This window comes from Coregonus clupeaformis, chromosome 29 (genome assembly GCF_020615455.1).
Source record: "Coregonus clupeaformis isolate EN_2021a chromosome 29, ASM2061545v1, whole genome shotgun sequence".
Classification (NCBI taxonomy): Eukaryota; Metazoa; Chordata; class Actinopteri; order Salmoniformes; family Salmonidae; genus Coregonus; species Coregonus clupeaformis.
Window position 1 is genome coordinate 1,274,511 of NC_059220.1, and position 21,229 is coordinate 1,295,739.

The following is a 21,229-nucleotide window of genomic DNA, read 5'->3' on the forward strand; positions in this document are numbered from 1 at the left end:
TAACCTGTTCTGTTCCACCTTGGACTACAGGAAGAAAAAAAATATATATATACAGTGGGGAGAACAAGTATTTGATACACTGCCGATTTTGCAGGTTTTCCTACTTACAAAGCATGTAGAGGTCTGTAATTTTTTATCCTAGGCACACTTCAACTGTGAGAGACGGAATCTAAAACAAAAATCCAGAAAATCACATTGTATGATGTTTAAATAATTAATTTGCATTTTATTGCATGACATAAGTATTTGATACATCAGAAAAGCAGAACTTAATATTTGGTACAGAAACGTTTGTTTACAGAGATCATACGTTTCCTGTAGGTCTTGACCAGGTTTGCACACACTGCAGCAGGGATTTTGGCCCACTCCTCCATACAGACCTTCTCCAGATCCTTCAGGTTTCGGGCTGTTGCTGGGCAATACGGATTTTCAGCTCCCTCCAAAGATTTTCTATTGGGTTCAGGTCTGGAGACTGGCTAGGCCACTCCAGAACCTTGAGATGCTTCTTACGGAGCCACTCCTTAGTTGCCCTGGCTGTGTGTTTCGGGTCGTTGTCATGCTGGAAGACCCAGCCACGACCCACCTTCAATGCTCTTACTAAGGGAAGGAGGTTGTTGGCCAAGATCTCGCGATACATGGCCCCATCCATCCTCCCCTCAATACGGTGCAGTCGTCCTGTCCCCTTTGCAGAAAAGCATCCCCAAAGAATGATGTTTCCACCTCCATTCTTCACGGTTGGGATGGTGTTCTTGGGGTTGTACTCATCCTTCTTCTTCCTCCAAACACGGCGAGTGGAGTTTAGACCAAAAAGCTCTATTTTTGTCTCATCAGACCACATGACCTTCTCCCATTCCTCCTCTGGATCATCCAGATGGTCATTGGCAAACTTCAGACGGGCCTGGACATGCGCTGGCTTGAGCAGGGGGACCTTGCGTGCGCTGCAGGATTTTAATCCATGACGGCGTAGTGTGTTACTAATGGTTTTCTTTGAGACTGTGGTCCCAGCTCTCTTCAGGTCATTGACCAGGTCCTGCCGTGTAGTTCTGGGCTGATCCCATCACCTTCCTCATGATCATTGATGCCCCACGAGGTGAGATCTTGCATGGAGCCCCAGACCGAGGGTGATTGACCGTCATCTTGAACTTCTTCCATTTTCTAATAATTGCGCCAACAGTTGTTGCCTTCTCACCAAGCTGCTTGCTTATTGTCCTGTAGCCCATCCCAGCCTTGTGCAGGTCTACAATTTTATCCCTGATGTCCTTACACAGCTCTCTGGTCTTGGCCATTGTGGAGAGGTTGGAGTCTGTTTGATTGAGTGTGTGGAGAGGTGTATTTTATACAGGTAACGAGTTCAAACAGGTGCAGTTAATACAGGTAATGAGTGGAGAACAGGAGGGCTTCTTAAAGAAAACTTAACAGGTCTGTGAGAGCCGGAATTCTTATTGGTTGGTAGGTGATCAAATACTTATGTCATGCAATAAAATGCAAATTAATTACTTAAAAATCATACAATGTGATTTTCTGGATTTTTGTTTTAGATTCCGTCTCTCACAGTTGAAGTGTACCGATGATAAAAATGACAGACCTCTACATGCTTTGTAAGTAGGAAAACCTGCAAAATCGGCAGTGTATCAAATACTTGTTCTCCCCACTGTATATATATACAGTGAGGGAATAAAGTATTTGATCCCCTGCTGATTTTGTACGTTTGCCCACTGACAAAGTAATGATCAGTCTATAATTTTAATGGTAAGTTTATTATTATTTGCGTACAAAATCAGCAGGGGATGAAATACTTTTTTCCCTCACTGTATGTATGTATATATATATATATATATATATATATATATATATATATATATATATATATATATATATATATATATATTTAGGAATATATATATTTAGGAATATATTTAGGAATGGACATAGAAACTTCTAGATTGCAAAATGTCTTATTTTTCTAAACTTAACTAAAGGTCTCCTTTTGCTTTTTTTTCCTGTATTTGCCCCCAGATTATAACCACCAGGGATTATGTTCCCAAAATCATTGGAAGAGAGGCTTTTGATCTTTACATTGGTCCCTATGGGGGCTATGATCCGACTACAGAGCCCTCAGCCTCCAATGTGTTCTCCACCGCTGCATTCCGATTCGGCCATGCCACTATTCCCTCTGTTCTCAAGCGACTCAACCAGAGCTTCCAGGAACATGAACAGTTCCCCTCTTTGAGTCTGCATAAGACTTTCTTCAGTCCCTGGAGACTCGTGAAAGAGGGTTGGTATTCTCATATGCTGCATACTATTGGAACTAATAGGGTGGAGTGTTGCATACTAAACACTTTAAGGGCCAATCCTTAGTTGACGAAGGGCATCCCCACCCCTGTTTTGGTAAAAAGAAAAAGCTGAGGGATGGGCCTGGAGAAATGTAACCACTCAAATGTATAGATGGAGCTATGGATGCAAGGACTGACCATCCAAGATATCAACATTATAGTTTGAACCATGTGTTGAGGCGATACAGTGTTTTTTTCCAATCTTTACAAACACTGTAAATAAAATATTTTTTGGGGTTCTGATGGTGTACAACAGTTGAACTAAGCTCATTAGGCATTTATAAGTTATATTCTTAAAGAATCAATGGGTATATATAATTAATTTATAAGTCCATCAATACTTTGTAGAAACTCTCAGGTCAACTAATTATTTTGTGGACAAAATTCCCATGATTTTTAAAGAAAGTGAAAACCCTACCTTAAGTTGTACTTTTACATTAATCTTAAATTCATGGGCATAAGGTGGCATTGGATATAAAGAATATGCATATGATTACATACTGTATATCTACATCTGACTGTTTAATCACAGGGGACTCATTAAAGGCTTTACAACATGATGTTTATTCACACGGGACTCATTAAAGGCTACACAACACGATGTTTAATCACAGGGGACTCATTAGGCTATATCAAATTATGTTTAACCACAGGCGAGTCATTAAAGGCTATACAACATTATGTTTTTATCACAGGTGACTCATTAAAGGCTATACAGCATTATGTTTAATCACAGCGGACTCATTTCAGGCTATACTGCATGATGTTTTCGTGCAGGACATATTCCCACTTATCATGAATTGTCTAAATAGACACAGACAGGCGAACTCTACTAAGTAACGTAGCCTCTGAAGTCTATAACCGTACTACAGTTAACATGGGGCTCCCTTATAAAGTTAAAGTACTGTTAGGACTGTTCATAGGATATTGTTAAACTTGATAGAGACTTGGCACTGTTATTTGGCATTTTTAAAATAGGAATAATCCTGTGAGCTGCTCCAGAATACATTACCGAACATCCAAGGTGATGCCTAACTAGAGCGGACAGTGGTTACTGGCAGACCGAAATGATTTCGTCCCACAGCTATGCATTTTATTGCAATGAAAGGGACTTTTCATATTTACACAACTAGCCCTGATGTTATTGCGGAGAATAATGTGTTTGCAAGTGGAAATTGTATTGTGAAATGTTGTCATCTTTTTTACCTCCACGAAAGGTGGACTAGAGCCAGTCCTCCGAGGCCTGTTGGGGACGCCGGCGGCTGTAGTGACCCCAGACAACCTACTGACGGAGGAGCTCACAGAGAGACTGGTGGTGCTCACTGTCCCAGGGGGCTTGGACCTGGCCGCACTCAACCTGCAGAGGGGACGTGATCATGGACTTCCAGGTCAGTGTTACCCATTAACAGGAGTCAATCATTAGGACAATTTAAACAAATCGAATTGAAATCCAACCAAATTTTAAAAAAGTATTAATGGCGCTGCAGTAGTCCACTGTGAAGATCTGTTTTTAATAATCTAGTAAGCAGGCATAATGCAATTGTATTATAATTATGTTCCAGGTTACAATGATTGGAGGACGTTCTGTGGACTTGACAGAATAGAGACTCAAGACGATTTCAGAGAAGTTGTAAAGGATGCAAGTGTTGTTGGAAAGATAATGGACCTGTACAGACATCCTGACAACATTGATGTGTGGTTAGGAGGGCTGGTGGAGGAGCCTCTGTCTGGCGCCAGGACTGGTCCACTCTTTTCATGCCTCATTGGAAAACAGATGAAGATGATTCGAGACGGGGACAGGTGAGCTTTTTTGAAACACATTAACAGATACTAAATGGAAAACATAACCGGTATTAGATACACTGTTGAAGCATTGTTGTAGTATTTGCTGCTTGGACCCCTAAGTATGCACTATACTGAAGCCTTCCTCTGACTGTATTGGACTGAATATTATTACTATCAATGAATTACTGTATGTTTTTTTTTTCAGGTTCTGGTGGGAGAGTGAGGGTGTGTTTACACAGGGTCAGAGGGCGGAACTTCTAAGGCACTCTCTATCTCGCGTCATCTGTGACAACAGTGAAGTGAAAGAGACTCCTCTTGACCCCTTCAGGTTTGGGAAATACCCAGATGGTTTTCTCTTGTGTGACAATATACCATCAATGAACTTGGAGGCCTGGAGAGAGGAGGCTAGCCCAGGTATGACGTCATTTACAAACGCAGTATTTGTGTTTGGTGAGGCCGCCAGATCAGAGGCAGTAGGGATGACAACGTGTTATTTTTGATAGGTGTGAATTGGAACACATTGCTATCCTGCCCGAGCATTCTAAATGTAACGAGTACTTTTGGGTGTCAGGGAAAATGTAAGTAAAAAGTACATTCTTTTCTTTAGGAATGTAGTGGAGTAAAAGTAAAAGTTGTCAAAAATAGTAAAGTAAATTACAGATACCCCCCCCTCAAAAAGGCTTAAGTAGTACTTTGAAATATTTTTTTATTTAAAGGAAATAGCCACCCAGAACCACTCATTCCTTTAATGTACAGTGTTAAATAACACTTATACGTGAGACCAATATTTTTTATGAACAAATGTTTCATTTTGGCATTATAATAAGGTTGGTAGCAATATGGAAAATCGTTGTGGAAATCTGTTGCAGCTCAAGTCAACTACAAAATCCACAATGCAATGCTCTCTTTATGGGCTGGCTGGCTAGCTAGATAGCTAGGTAGCTAGCTAGCAAACGTAGCTACACACAATAATACTAAAGACAATATCAGCATGTAAAGTAGCTAGTTAGCTGTAAAATCGCCTAAACAAACTGCACTATCAGTTTAGGAGTCTGCAATCTCACCAACCTGTAGATTGATGTGCCTCACAGAGTGGAGTCTAACATTCGCAATGGCAGATATACTTTTGAGGAAATGGGAAACATTGACCATGCTACGTCAATGGGCTGCGAAGGTGTATTCTGGGCGATTCTGGGACAAGGAGCGCTCTCCTTCAAGGAGTGAATGGGAGTCTATTGGGCGCTAGCTCAAAAACCCAACATTAGCATGAATTTCATCAACAAGAAGTACAACACTACAAATCTTCAGAGATGTGAGATAATTAACTTGCTATCTGTAAAATCGTATAACTTTGTAATCATGACATTACGTATTTTCGAGAAAAATAGGCAAGTTTCTCGACATATACACTGACTTTGAGAAGGGATTGCGTGACGATTAGCTTAGCAACGCAAAACGCTGCATGACAACATGAACGTGATTGGTCGACAGTCGGCTGGGTGGGGCGTTATACGTTCCTTCATTCATTGGATTCCTATCTCCTTTCTATAATATCTATGGCAACGGCACCATGCAATGCACCCTGGACTAAAGAGGCAGACCAATAGGAAAAATGTGCTAGACCCTCCGTTAAATTACACATTTCTCGAGGTAGGAATATCACAAAAAAATATTATCAATGGCTCATTTGAGAGAAGACATCCTGCCAAGTTTTTGAGATTGGCCAGTATTGAAATCTGACATGTATTATAGACGTTTTCGTGATCTAAATGTCGTATTCCTATTAACTTCCAGTGTAGTGAGAGCGACTTTATCACAGTGCTACGTCATACCAGCTGCATTTCTGCCTGCTTGAACGACAATAACTCAGATACACATGAAAACAATAAATGACCCATGGAATCAATAGAACATCACTCAGAGATGCACAAAAAAACAATACAGCTTTCAAAATGGGTGACCCTTTCCTTTAAGCACTTTGAACCACTGCTCTGCACCAGAATCACCGAATTTCAATCAGAAGCCGAGTTGAAGTGAGACATAATACCAGTAGTGAGAGGAAATCAGTCTTCCATACAATCACAAATATTGAATTCTGAGATGTAACCATGGATACTACCAGTGAAACTCTAATCCACCTAGTATTATCTGTCCCGCCCTGTATGAACTTCAGTGTAATCTTGCCTTGGTTCTTAACTGCCCCCCACTGGCATTCTTAGAGCAACACCATTGTGGGGGGAAAACTGTGAAAGCACAGTGTCGCCTGCAGTCACTTCCTGCATTTTAAATAGGAATAATGTGCCTGGGGAAAATACACATGTAATACAAATTGTATTTCCTATTTATTTTCAGACAACTACAGCTAAGATGAGAAGCAAGAGATCCTCCATGAAAACCCCACAGTGGCCTGTCTTGTTTTGCTCTGGGTTTTTATGCTTGTTATCCTGTATATTTTAAATTACTGTTTTCCGCCGCAATGCCTCTTATCTTTGTGAATGTCCTTCTTCTTCAGTTCAATGTATTTGACTGCCATATGGGATAAATAAAAGGAATAAGGGGTGTACAAAGTTGGTATATACTTATTCAAAAAGACAGCTGTAATTACTGTCGATCATGTTTCCACCAGACAGTGAAAGTGTTGAGGAGGTGTTCCTCTCCCTATGCAATTTCTGTTCTTGGTAGGGGAGAGTGGGGTAAGTTGAGCCACCCTTGTTTCTAGGGGAAACCATACACCAAAATAATAATTTGACCAACTATTTAGGAAGAGGTAATCATTTCATGGAGTATGTGAAGGAAGAAAGCACATGGAAAAAGTGGTAAGCCATTTAGGTAAAAAAAAAAAAAAAAGGATTTTTTTTACCAAGTCAAATGAATGTATTGTGTTAGAGGTTCATGATGCTTGTATCTAAACATTTTTTACATTTACATTTTTGGTCATTTAGCAGACACCCTTATCCAGAGCGACTTACAGTTAGTGAGTGCATATCTTTTTTTTCATAAACCAAAGTAGATACTTTTAAGATTGTTCTATACATCAGTTGGGGTCTCTGTAAACTTCAATATGAGGTCCTAAACCTATTATGAAAGTGCATCCTTGTAGCTGTATGGGCTAATATAGTCAAACTGTTTGCCTTGGGGCTCCCGAGTGGCGCAGCGGTCTAAGGCACTGCATCTCAGTGCTTGAGGCGTCACTACTCACCCCCTAGTTTGATTCCAGGCTGTATCACAACCGGCTGTGATTGGGAGTCCCATAGGGCAGCGCACAATTGGCCCAGCGTCGTCCGGGTTTGGCCGGTGTAGGCCGTCATTGTAAGTTGTGCCAAGAGACCAGAGAGAGAGGGAGATACCAGAGAGAGAGAGACCAGAGAGAGAGAGAGAGAGACTCATACCACTGGGTCACATTCTGAGGCGTCATGCACCTCAAAAATCTGAGGGGAATGTGAGTCTTATTCAGTACGTTTAGCAATTGCTTGCTTTTCTAAAGTCTAACAACATTGCCAGCAGTCATAGCAGCTAAGATAGTTAGACAAGCTAGCTATTGTAACTTTATTGACAGCCTGAAATGGCATCTTGGTAGCTAGTTATGAGGTTGGGAGATTGGGAATCTATCTGGGCTAGCTAAAGCTAACTTCATAAAATTGCTAGGTGGCTAGAAGTATTACAGAGAAACAACAACAGATACATATATACTTGTTTTTTTAACATGCCCCTGTGGCCCCTATGGGCATCATGCCTTTGACCATGTTCACCCTAATGTTCATGACCCACCTCTAAAACACTTGTATGCAATGATATGCTGTTAATGGATGACTAACATTGCTGCAAAACCAGCTTATGGGTGGGAGATTTCCAACTGATACTTTATCTGGGGTAACCAGGGCAGTTTGTAGAGTTATGATGAGCTTGCTTGGTACATTCAGTGCTTGGGTAGACATTCCAATCCCCAGCAAGCATGATGTTCCTGGCCTACATTACTGGCATAAATTCTTCTAACGACACAACAAGAGATTTAATCACTTGTGTGAGCTGTTCTAATGGAATACATATCTAGCTGAAATCAATCATTATTTTGAAAAAAGTGTTGTGGATTTGGAAGGATTTCCAGCTGGCCGCAAGATGACCATTGATGTGCAGTTGTTTGATGATCTATCTGGTCCATCCCTTAAGCCCAATCACTGAAAAATATATAATTACAGCGCACATATACAGTATATCATTATGATCAAACACAAAGCAGTTATTGGCAGGAGGAGAAAGGCCTTATATTTATGCATAGAACATAACTGTGTACCGTGACACCATAGAGATATGTTGTTTATCCATGCGTGACACAGCCGGTGTCTTCCACCCAAGTTAAGTCGGAAACACCACAAGTTACACCCTGTAACTTGGCACGCTTTGCATTTACCTTGAAAATTGAATGAACTGTTAGAGTTTAATTAAAAACAAACACTAATTAAAATCAGTTTCCAGTGTAAGTCAAATGATTGGCTACAACAATGATATTCATGTGTTTGTTTGTGGGAAAATCCATTTCTGTGAAATGTGTAGGTTGAAGCAACAATGCCCGAGAGGCCATGGTGTATTGTCATGGCTTTGAGGAATATTGCTTTGGTAAAACAAATCCGCCAACACTTTCTAAAAATAAAGAAGAATAAAACAATTTAATGATAATACAATATCTTGCTGCAACACAACATGTACCAATAACCCAATAACTAGCACCACACTAGAGCTGCACAGAGGGTACTGAGGGTATTTTTTTATGTACATATAAAAAATTATGGTAACACTTTACTTACATTTTACACTTTAATCTTTTATCTACATATTGTTATACCCGTCAATCATGTTGCTCATTCATATTTTCCATTGTGAGTTTATTTTCAAATACTCTAAATTCACAAACTGGTAAGTACTGCACTACACATTATTGTGGCCCTGGTGGCACAAAATAATCAAAGGTCTGACTGCACAGAGATGCTGGGGGAAATGGTCACAACGGGGGACCAGCGTGTGTGTCACACCCTGACTGATGGGACTCTTGTATGTTGAGTCAGGGTGTGGAGATCTATGTTATTATTTCTATGTTCACATTCTAGTTATTGTGGTTCTATGTTTGGCCAGGTGTGATTCCCAATCAGAGGCAGCTGTCGCTCGTTGTCTCTGATTGGGGATCATACTTAAGTAGCCTGTTTGCAATCATTAGTTGTGGGATCTTGTTCCGTGTATAGGATTGTATTGTGTTTAGCCTGAGGACGTCACGTTACGTTGTTTTGTTCGTGTGTTTATTTAGATAATAAACATGTATGCATTTCACGCTGCGCCTTGATCTGACCCGTCCTTCAACGACCGTGACAGAAGATCCCACCAAACACGGACCAAGCAGCGGTCCCAGGAGCAAACACCCTGGACACAGGTGGGGAAGATTTGGTCTTGGGAGGAGATATTTGCGGGGAAAGGACCATGGGCGAAGGTAGATGCCCAGGCAGGAGAGGAGAAACGGCGACCAAAAAGAACTCGGTCAGGACGAAAGCCAGAGAAGCAGCTACAAGAAAAAAAAATTGGGGGGCTAAAGGGGTGGTCGGGGAGCGAGAGAGAAGAGCCCCGACCACTGCACCCGGTGGGTTTCCAGGTTGATTCCCTACGACCATGGGAAGAAGAGTGGGAACAGTTTTATACTGAGGAGTCGGAGGATGATGACGATGATGAGTTTCTGTTCCCTAACTCGTGGGGGCTCCCGGAGGAGTCCTCACTGGAGGAGGAGTGCCGAGAGAGAGAGAAGGATCGGATCTGCAGGGTAAGAGAGGAGGCCACCATTTTACGGGGGCTGATAGCAAGAATAGAGCGGGAGAGCTCCATTCAAGAGGAGGCACTGCAGGAGGCTCGTAGGGAGAAGGAGGAAGTAGATGCACGGAGAGAGGAGCTGGTCAGGCAACATAAGGAGCGTGGGTTAATTGAGGAACCCATGTATGCAGAGATACGCACTGTATCGCCAGTGCTCATGCACAGCCCAGTGCGTTCTGTGCCAGCGCCCCGCACGTGTCGTGCGAAAGTGGGCATCCAGCCAGGACGGGTTGTGCCAGCTCAACGCTCCTGGTCTCCAGTGCGCCTCCACGGACCAGTGTATCCTGCGCCAGCCCTACGCACTGTGTCGCCTATGCGCGTTCACAGCCCAGTGCATCCTGTGTCAGCGCCCCGCACGTGCCGTGCGAAAGTGGGCATCCAGCCAGGATGGGTTGTGCCAGCTGTACACTCCAGACCTCCAGTACGCCTCCAAGGTCCAGTATATCCTGCTCCGGTTCTACGCACCGTGTCACCAGTGCACCTCACCAATCCAGTACGGCCCGTCCCTGCTCCTCACACCAAACCAGTGGTGCGTGTCGCCAGCCCGGTTCGCCCCGTACCTGCTCCCCGCACCAAGCCAGTGGTGTGTGTCCCCAGTCCGGCCCGGCCCGGCCCGTTCCTGCTCCTCGCACCAGACCAGTGGTGCGTGTTCCCAGTCCAGCCCGGCCCGTTCCTGTTCCTCGCACCAAGTCAGTGGTGCGTGTCACCAGTCCGGCCCGGCCTGTTCCTGCTCCTCGCACCAAGCCAGTGGTGCGTGTTCCTAGTCCGGTCCGGCCCGTGCCTGCTCCTCGCACCAAGCCAGTGGTGCGTGTTCCCAGTACGGCCCGTGCCTGCTCCCCGCACCAAGACAGTGGTGCGTGTTCCTAGTCCGGTCCGGCCCGTGCCTGCTCCTCACACCAAGCCAGTGGTGCGTGTTCCTAGTCGGGTCCGGCCCGTGCCTGCACCTCGCACCAGACCAGTGATGCGTGTGTCCAGTCCGGCACGGCCCGTGCCCGTTCCACCGGTTCCTGTTCCAGCACCGGTCAGCTGCTCCACTCTGGAGCTAGAGCAGTCCGCTCCACCGGTGCCTAGTCCAGCTCCGGTCAGCGTCTCCTCTCCGGAGCCAGAGCAGTCCACTCCACCGGGGTCCAGTCCAGCTCTGGTCAGCGGCTCCAGCCCAGACCCAGACGTCAGCCCCTCTCCAGGTTCGGGGTCTCCCACACCAGGTTCCAGACAGGGCTTGGTGCATCGTGGGAGGAAGGAGAGGGGAAGCAGCGCGCCGAGGTCCAGACCAGCCAGGGGCGCAATGGGGAGGCTGAGAGAATGATGTCGTCACGCCCGGAGCCGGATCCGTCTCCGAGGCGGAATGTCCGCCCGGACCCTACCCTGTTATGTCAGGTTTGTGCGGTCGGAGTCCGCACCTTTGGGGGGGCGTGGGTTAATTGAGGAACCCATGTATGCAGAGATACGCACTGTATCGCCAGTGCTCATGCACAGCCCAGTGCGTTCTGTGCCAGCGCCCCGCACGTGTCGTGCGAAAGTGGGCATCCAGCCAGGATGGGTTGTGCCAGCTCAACGCTCCTGGTCTCCAGTGCGCCTCCACGGACCAGTGTATCCTGCGCCAGCCCTACGCACTGTGTCGCCAGTGCGCGTTCACAGCCCAGTGCATCCTGTGTCAGCGCTGTCACGCCCTGACTTATGGAACTCTTGTATGTTGAGTCAGGGTGTGGAGATCTATGTTATTATTTCTATGTTCACATTCTAGGTATTGTGTTTCTATGTTTGGCCGGGTGTGATTCCCAATCAGAGGCAGCTGTCGCTCGTTGTCTCTGATTGGGGATCATACTTAAGTAGCCTGTTTGCAATCATTAGTTGGGGATCTTGTTCTGTGGATAGGCTTGTATTGTGGTTAGCCTGAGGACTTCACGTTACGTTGTTTTGTTGTTTTGTTTGTGTGTTTATTTTGATAATAAACATGTATCCATTTCACGCTGCGCCTTTGTCTGACCCGTCCTTCAATGACCGTGACAATGTGTGTGTTTCATGGGAGGGGGGTGGATCTGATCTCCATCACCTAGGACTTGGCATTGGTTAATCAAATCTCATTTTTTTCCTCCAATTTCTGCTCAATCTTGCATGCTTTCTCAATCAGTTGTAACTGTTTACAATGAAAATCCTGGTTATAGGTAACGATCCTTTGCATTAACTGCCGACATTATTACGCATATGAATTGTTAATGATGGAAGTTAAGATACGCAAGATATTCTATTAGAATATTAATAGCTATATATGAAGCAAATTGAGGTGAGAGCATTGGAAATACTTTTAGAGGTTGATCTGCTTCTGTTTTATGGGTGGCACTGTGTAATGTTTTTGAAGAATGGGTCCCGGCCTCTCGGGGGGCCTAGGGATCAAGGGGGACGGGGGTGGTCTGCCGGTCACTGGCATGACAACCCAACTTGGGATGGGGAGGGGCTTTAGCAGGTGGAATAGTGGAGAACAATTGGTGGGTTACTTAGTAGCAATGCAAATATCATGGTACAGCTACAGTACCAGTCAAAAGATTGGACAACCTATTCAGGGTTTTCTTTATCTTTACTATTTTCTACATTGTAGAATAATAGTGAAGACATCAAAACTATGAAATAACGTATATGGAATCATGTAGTAACCAAAAAAGTGTTAAACAAATCAAAATATATTTTATATTTGAGATTCTTCAAATAGCCACCCTTTGCCTTGATGACAGTTTTGGACACTCTTGGCATTCTCTCAACCAGCTTCACCTGGAATGCTTTTCCAACAGTCTTGAAGGAGTTCCCGCATATGCTAAGCACTTGTTGGCTGCTTTTCCTGTGGTCCAACTCATCCCAAACCATCTCAAATTGGGTGGAGGTTGGGGGATTGTGGAGGCCAGGTCATCTGATGCAGCACTCCATCACTCTCCTTCTTGGTAAAATAGCCCTTACACAGCCTGGAAGTGTGTTGGGTCACTGTCCTGTTGAAAAACAAATGATAGTCCCACTAAACCCAAAACAGATGGGATGGTGTATCACTGCAGAATGCTGTGGTAGCCATGCTGGTTAAAGTGTGCCTTGAATAAATAAATAAAAATCACAGACAGTGTCACCAGCAAAGCACCCCCACACCATAACACCTCCTCCTCCATGCTTTACGGTGGGAACTACACATGCGGAGATCATCCGTTCACCCACACCGCATCTCACAAAGACACGGCGGTTGTAACCAAAAATCTCACATTTGGACTCCAGACCAAAGGACAGATTTCCACCGGTCTAATGTCCATTGCTTGTGTTTCTTGGCCCAAGCAAGTCTCTTCTTCTTATTTGTGTCCTTTAGTAGTGGTTTCTTTGCAGCAATTTGACCATGAAGGCCTGATTCACACAGTCTCCTCTGAACAGTTGATTTTGAGATGTGTCTGTTACTTGAACTCTGTGAAGCATTTATTTGGGCTGCAATTTCTGAGGCTGGTAACTCTAATAAACGTATCCTCTGCAGCAGAGGTAACTCTGGGTCTTACTTTCCTGTGGCGGTCCTCATGAGAGCCAGTTTCATCATAGCACTTGATGGTTTTTGCAACTGCACTTGAAGAAACTTTCAAAGTTCTTGTCATTTTCTGTATTGACTGACCTTCATGTCATGTCTTAAAGTAATGATGGACTGTTGTTTCTCTTTGCTTATTTGAGCTGTTCTTGCCATAATATGGACTTGGTCTTTTACCAAATAGAGCTATCTTCTGTATACTACAATAGGGCTATCTTTTGGTTACTACATGATTCCATATGTGTTATGTCATAGTTTTGTTGTCTTCACTATTATTCTACAATGCAAAAAATAGTAAAAATAAAGAAAAACTCTTGAATGAGTAGGTGTGTCCAAACTTTTGACTGGTACTGTATATATTCTTAATTCATTCCTTACTTAGATTTGTGTGTATTGGGTATATGTTGTGAAATTGTTCGATATTACTTGTTAGATATTACTGCACTGTCGGAGCTAGAAGCACAAGCATTTCGCTACACCCGCAATAACATCTGCTAAACACGTGTATGTGACCAATAACATTTGATTTGATTTGATCTTTTGTATTTGGAAACAAAAATCTTGCATGTGACTGTTAAATCCCAAAATGTTTTCAAAAACTGTAGGCCTAACGCAAGTGAGGCGTATTTGCATTTAGAAAGAGGGACGGGATTAAACAGAGCGTCAGGATTCTAGTCCACGAGGTTAGGTTAGGTAGGTAACATCAGCTGAGAAGCCGGCCGGCTGTAAACTGGTACCCCACTAGGGTACTCGAGAGCTAAATTAATCCTGATACTGATATTTCTGGTTCCTCCCCATTGTTCAAGTGAAAGGCGGACAATTTATGGCATTTAAGTAGCCTGCTCTGTGGTTGCTCCATTAGGTAGGTCATTATTATTATATACATACACTGGGGTGTCACTAAAGCGGTCAATGTATTTTACCTACTACACTGGGGCGTCACTAAAGCAGTCAATGTATTTTACCTACTACACTGGGGCGTCACTAAAGCAGTCAATGTCTTTTTATTTTGTTTTCTCATAAGTCTTCCCGTTAATTGAGTGTCCTTATTTCAACTACCTCCCAAAAGGTTGCTCAAGGCCTCCATATTTTATTGTGGTAAGTACTCTCTGAATGGGATCTTACTAAAAATTTGACACTTGTTTACATGATACATGGAAAGGCCATACGTCAGATATCTGCATTGTTCAGATATCTGTGCAACAAAGACACATTGGGTAATTGTAAGTTGATGCTAACTGGGTCATTTAGATTTTCTTTCATCAGATTGGCAATTTATTTTGTGTCTAAAGAACTATTGTTTTTTTTCATTATCTTTTTCAGAGGAACAACTTTGTGCTGGAATAAACAGGTGGGTTCAGTACTTTCTTGTATAGTGCATGGTGTAGGTAATTGAGACCCACTGAGTTATCATTTGTAAACAAAGGTATTTTTCATTACCGTTTCCCACAGCTCACAACTGGAGCAACACCTGTTGTCTGGGAATTCCTCTGAATCCCTTTGCAATTTGAACATCTCCGAATGTGCCAGTTCCTCCCGTTAGCTTTTCAAATTCATCAGGGAATGTTGTCAGTGGCAACAGACACATTTCCTCACATCTTATTTGTTGTTACTCGTGTTGATGATGTCACAAGTTGTCTAATTTTGTTCGCCGCCTTGTGTTATTTTCTTTAAGACAACCCGTCTCTCAGCGGACAACTTAGTGATGCTGCTGAAAATGTGGAAACTGTTCTTCCAAAAACAATGGTTCTGTTCTGTATAAGGCTCTACTAGAGTACTCCAGCATGGTATGTTGAATCTCAGAATTAGAACAAAATGTTGGCAATATAATAATATGCCATTTAGCAGACGCTTTTATCCAAAGCGACTTACAGTCACGTGTGCATACATTTTTACGTATGGGTGGTCCCGGGGATCGAACCCACTACCCTGGCGTTACAAGCGCCGTGCTCTACCAATTGAGCTACAGAGGACCACAAAAGCCTCCACACAATATGTGTAGACTTTGTCAATGGGAACTGTTTATACCTTTCTAGAACCCCAACATCAGCAGTTCAGCTTTGCCACATGTCCTTGATGCCATCAGAAAAGCTCAAAATCAACATTTTCAGTAATGCACAGCTGAAAAACGCTGGTTTTGTTGACAAGTGATTCCAGAAGAAGCACCAACCATTCTTGGCATATCCATCCAGGAATGTCCATTCCTGTCTCAGCTCCAAGAACTTCAGCTGTCAGACCTACCCAATTGTGTATGTAATGCCATGATACCCAATGCCATGTTCAATGATATGCCTACCATTGAATAAGAAGTCAAGGTAACATAGGCTCTGTTCTCTGTTTCCGCACTGATGTTCTAAGCAGCCAATTAGCCTCCGTGGACAGAGAACAACAGAGTGATATTCACTCATTTCATCCATTCCTTTAGAGAAATGACTCATTAGGTAATAAATGGTTCTGGATAGCACAGACACCTCCACACGTATCTGGGCCAATCCACTGAAGTCATCTGCTTACGGGGATTTTAAGTGTTTTGTTTCAGATCCCATCTGTCTCAAACACCAGTGGAAGAACGGACTGTCTCCAGAGGAACTTTGGCATCTTTTCTGTTTTTGCCGAACTGCATGAGTTTACAAGTCCTCAATCCCAACTTCTCCAGCGAAAGTGGCCTGAATGTTTGTCTGGATGGTTAAACTCCCAATAATATTACTGTGCCACTCACTGACATGCGCCACTTATTTTTCATTTCCGTTTTTTTTGTAGAAGGAATCATTGTCGCTGCTTACCTCAACCAAAGTGGCACAGTTGACATTGAGCTCTGGAGCATTGAATGACACAGATGACCTCAACCTTGTGTTTGAGCTCCTGGAGAAAGGAGACTCTTTCAAAAAATATTGATGAGTTTCTGACGCAACTGACCGCAAAGGAAGAGGTAATGCATGTTTGGGGGGGGGGGGTGGAATTGACATATAGCAATCCCCATGTCTTCCTGTGTCTCCCCATGTCTTCCTGTGTCTCCCCATGTCTTCCTGTGTCTCCTCATGTCTTCCTGTGTCTCCCCATGTCTTCCTGTGTCTCCCTGTGTCTCCCCATGTCTTCCTGTGTCTCCCCATGTCTTCCTTTGTCTCCCCATGTCTTCCTTTGTCTCCCCATGTCTTCCTGTGTCTCCCCATGTCTTCCTGTGTCTCCCCATTATCTTCCTGTGTCTTCCTGTGTCTCCCTGTCTCCCCATGTCTTCCTGTGTCTTCCCATGTCTTCTTGTGTCTCCCTTTGTGGAATGTGAAAGACAACAAATGAGCAACCTATCAATCTTGAACTTTAATTTAATATAGAACCGGCAAAGCTCGATGGAATGTCATGATGAGTTGTGCAGTGTTGATGACCTCTGGTCATGTGTTTTAACAGATTCCTGACATCCATCCAGTCGTTAGAAATGTGGTGATGAATCGGCCGTTTACCATCATCAGCATTCAATTCCCGCAGTTCGAAAAGCTGGATTGCATGGTTTGAAGATATGTTACGTTTTGTAAAAATGATCACAAGAACGGTGAGCAAAAATCCCAGAATCACACGGGGGGACCTAGTGAATGACCTGCAGAGAGCTGGGACCAAAGTAACAAAGCCTACCATCAGTAACACACTACGCCGCCAGGGACTCAAATCCTGCAGTGCCAGACGTGTCCCCCTGCTTAAGCCAGTACATGTCCAGGCCCGTCTGAAGTTTGCTAGAGTGCATTTGGATGATCCAGAAGAGGATTGGGAGAATGTCATATGGTCAGATGAAACCAAAATATAACTTTTTGGTAAAAACTCAACTCGTCGTGTTTGGAGGACAAATAATGCTGAGTTGCATCCAAAGAACACCATACCTACTGTGAAGCATGGGGGTGAAAACATCGTGCTTTGGGGCTGTTTTTCTGCAAAGGGACCAGGACGACTGATCCGTGTAAAGGAAAGAATGAATGGGGCCATGTATCGTGAGATTTTGAGTGAAAACCTCCTTCCATCAGCAAGGGCATTGAAGATGAAACGTGGCTGGGTCTTTCAGCATGACAACACTCCCAAACACAACGAAGGAGTGGCTTCGTAAGAAGCATTTCAAGGTCCTGGAGTGGCCTAGCCAGTCTCCAGATCTCAACCCCATAGAAAATCTTTGGAGGGAGTTGAAAGTCCATGTTGCCCAGTGACAGCCCCAAAACATCACTGCTCTAGAGGAGATCTGCATGGAGGAATGGGCCAAAATACCAGCAACAGTGTGTGAAAACCTTGTGAAGACTTACAGAAAACGTTTGACCTGTGTCATTGCCAACAAAGGGTATATAACAAAGTATTGAGAAACTTTTGTTGTTGACCAAATACTTATTTTCCACCATAATTTGCAAATAAATTCATTAAAAATCCTACAATGTGATTTTCTGGAAAGAAAATTCTAATTTTGTCTGTCATAGTTGACGTGTACCTATGATGAAAATTACAGGCCTCTCTCATCTTTTTAAGTGGGAGAACTTGCACAATTGGTGGCTGACTAAATACTTTTTTTCCCCCACTGTATATTGGTGCTTTCAAGAGAACTGGGAACTCAGAAAAAAATAATTAGCTCAAATGCCAGAGTTTTCGACTTGGAATTCCGAGTTGGACGACCGTTCAAAACAATTTATTTCAGTCGGCGCTCGTTCCCCCCAGGTGTCTTGAACACGGCATAAACCAGCACCTTGGAGAGTTGAGAGATGTCACAAACTCCAACAAGTAAACATTTAGACACCTGCCTAGCTAGTAATTTTGGAGACAGCGTCGCATTTCTAGCAAAGAGATTTACGGTTGCTAGCTAATTAACAGTAAATAAGGGAATTGTTTCACCCCACAGTTAGTCAACATGATTAGCTAGCCAGCTAAAGTTAACAGCTGCCGTATTGTTGCCGCGTCAAACACCTGTCTCCAAAAATGACAAGTGTACACATTTAGCAATTGTGACGCACATTCCATATTCCCTTTGAATGCAGATAGCAGGGGTGCGTTCAGCAGTAGACTATGTTTTGGAATGTTCAGATATAAATATGTGTAGAACACTCATCTCATCTCTAACATGTATAATAAGGAATCGAATTGGCTCTTTTCATGGCATTTATATCTGCAACATTCAACATTTGGCAACTGAACGTGACCCAGATGTTGCATGTAGTATTAAACTTGTTGCTTCCCTATCACCACATAACAGAGTAACATCGCCATCTATTGGACTGATGGAATAACTAAAGCTATAAATGATGAATAGGTAGATTGTCAACAGAATACTGTGCTAGTTTTGAATTCCTTTGGTCGCTCTCCCCCAAGTATTCACCTGTGTGAAGACTGATGACAGGGATTGGCTTGGAAGCAACTTTTGGACAATTCCGGATCTATGCTTCATATTTGGACTTTTGTGACCCTGAAGAGTGATTTTCAATGGAGTAAGTCACAAGGCATTGTCAGTGAAAACATATTAGTCTGAAGCTATTTTAGATTTTACATTAAATGAGCTAAGCATCAGCTGTTCCTTAATTGAAGAGGTAATAACCTAAAATCTCCTCAAGCCTATCCAGCTGGCTCAGCTCGCAAAAATTCCCTCCCAACTAAAAGGGGCACATGGCAGCCATCAGTCCGGCTAACGTTGGACTGTTCATTGACATGCACTCACCTGCTATTCAGGTACGTATCTCTCTACTAACCTTTCAGGTAAACAGCATTGACATTTCGGATTAGAATTGTAGTTGTTCTACAATGCTGAAATTGTTTTGACAGGCATTACTAAATTAATGTTTATTGTGTTTTAGTTAGTATTGCCAATTTTTTAATCCAAATGTACTCACAATTCAGCGTGTTGCTGCCAATTGTACAATGGTCTGTTTCTGTCTCTCAATCAAGCCTTTGCCTTTTGAAACTGGGCCACTAAGCTCATTATTTTTGCATTAAGATCTCCTGTTTTTTCTCTGGAAACTCAGAATCTCATTACACTACGCTCTACACTGACTGAAGAAACACTCAGAATCGCATTATTAGACACTGCTCTCTACACTGGTTGGAGAAATAGCCCACTGGTGTCAGTTCAATGTCTAGTTTTGATAAAAAAATGTGGTTGAGTTGTCAATTAATGTGAATTCAACTTGAAAATAACAAAAAATGCACCGTGTTAATGGATTTAGGTTAAATGTTTGGTGAAAAAATACGCAATTCCCTTTTGTTGACTTTTTGCAAATCCAGTCAGTTTTCCACGTTGATTCAATGTCTTCGCATTGTATTTTTCCGGTTGAAATGACGTGGAAACAACGTTGATTCAACCAGTTTTTTTCACAGTGGGACAGAGGGAAATATACAGCAATACTCTGCTCTTCCTGAAAGGTATGAGTCTGAAACTGTTCTTCTATCCGGTTCTAGGGACCTACTGTAATTCAGGTGTTTGTTTAATGCCGGGCCACAGTGATAAAAAAAAAAAACTCATTTTTTGAGAACCACGTTCCTTGGCTTCGGATTCCCCGACCTGTCAAAGCTTTTCACTCTCATGCCAGACGCACGCCAACCTGAAGTAATGAAGACTTCTTAATAGTCTTCTTTGTCTTCAATAGTAGAACACAGCCAATCAGCATTCAGGGCTCGAACCACCCAAGTGGCTCTCCCCTGCTTTAATGATCGATCGGTAATCGGTCATTCTCCTGGCGTTGCAGCTCCTGAATTCCATAACCTCCTCGGCGCAGAGTCACGTTCTCAGTCAAGTCGACGTGGTTGACAACGGTTCTAACATATGTACTGTCTTCAACAACTACGCAGAGACACCGGTCTTCCTGGAAAAGGATGCTGCTCTTCTACATCTTAAATTGTATTCTTGTTTTTGATTGTACTTGGTTTGAGCATTTTGACACATTTTTCTCCTGTGTTGTGGTCAGCCCAATTTGAATTGAAAAGAAAAGTGTTGAGAATATGCAATATTTTCACCCTAACCCATCCCGTTTTTTCTCCTCAGGAGGATGTCCCTGATGCTGTGAAGCATCTGACCCTTCCCTGTGTCTGTTCTTTAGGCCTGAACAGCAGCAATAGGTCAGAGGTGAACGCCTGATTTAACCCGTTCCTCACCAGGAGCCTCGTCAGATCATCTAAAGTAGAAAACGCCATCTGTCTCGCTTTCCAGAAACTGTAAGGGCTTATTTTTTTTTGCCTTTGTTAATTATCATGAATCCTTTCTTTACACGTTAGATTATATAAAACTTAATACGTAGCCTGATCACATCGTCTGTGTTTTGCTTCAGAGTCTCAGTCCTTGGAAGTCGATTTCATACAACCGCTGACTTTGGACAGAGGGTGTACACCACCATTAAGACTTTACTTTGCACAGGTGAGACTTTTTGTCACTGAAAGCTCTGACACTGGGATAAACACTCCACTAAGCACGCAAACATATTCCTGTTTAGATATGAATATCTCATGTAAATCCTCATCTGCGATGATTCATCTGTCATAGAATGCTTTTATCCATTTCAGGTTGTTAACATTTATTTGGGATGATGACAGCATGTGATGGTATGATGTAAGTGCATTGTTCTTCTTTCTGTCTCTGTAAGGCTATAGACCTAAGGACTACGGTGCCAAAGACCCAGAGCTGAACTCCGCTGCCATGTCTCTGAACTACATCAGTGTGTTTGACTTGCCTCTCTCTGGAGGACCTCAACACCTTTGTCACCACCAGTCAGGTATA

The 21,229-nt window shown here is 43.2% G+C and overlaps 1 protein-coding gene across 1 annotated transcript in view; it reads left to right on the forward strand.

Moving 5' to 3' along the window:
- Nucleotides 1–20,593, forward strand: part of tpo (thyroid peroxidase) — a 36,202-nt gene extending 15,609 nt beyond the window's left edge. Inside the window, exons 7-11 of the mRNA XM_045209033.1 lie at nucleotides 2,017–2,275; nucleotides 3,551–3,721; nucleotides 3,896–4,133; nucleotides 4,324–4,532; nucleotides 20,556–20,593. Of these exons, the coding sequence (XP_045064968.1) occupies nucleotides 2,017–2,275; nucleotides 3,551–3,721; nucleotides 3,896–4,133; nucleotides 4,324–4,532; nucleotides 20,556–20,593 (915 nt within the window). The remainder of the gene's footprint in view (nucleotides 1–2,016; nucleotides 2,276–3,550; nucleotides 3,722–3,895; nucleotides 4,134–4,323; nucleotides 4,533–20,555) is intronic.
- Nucleotides 20,594–21,229: the final 636 nt, after the last annotated feature.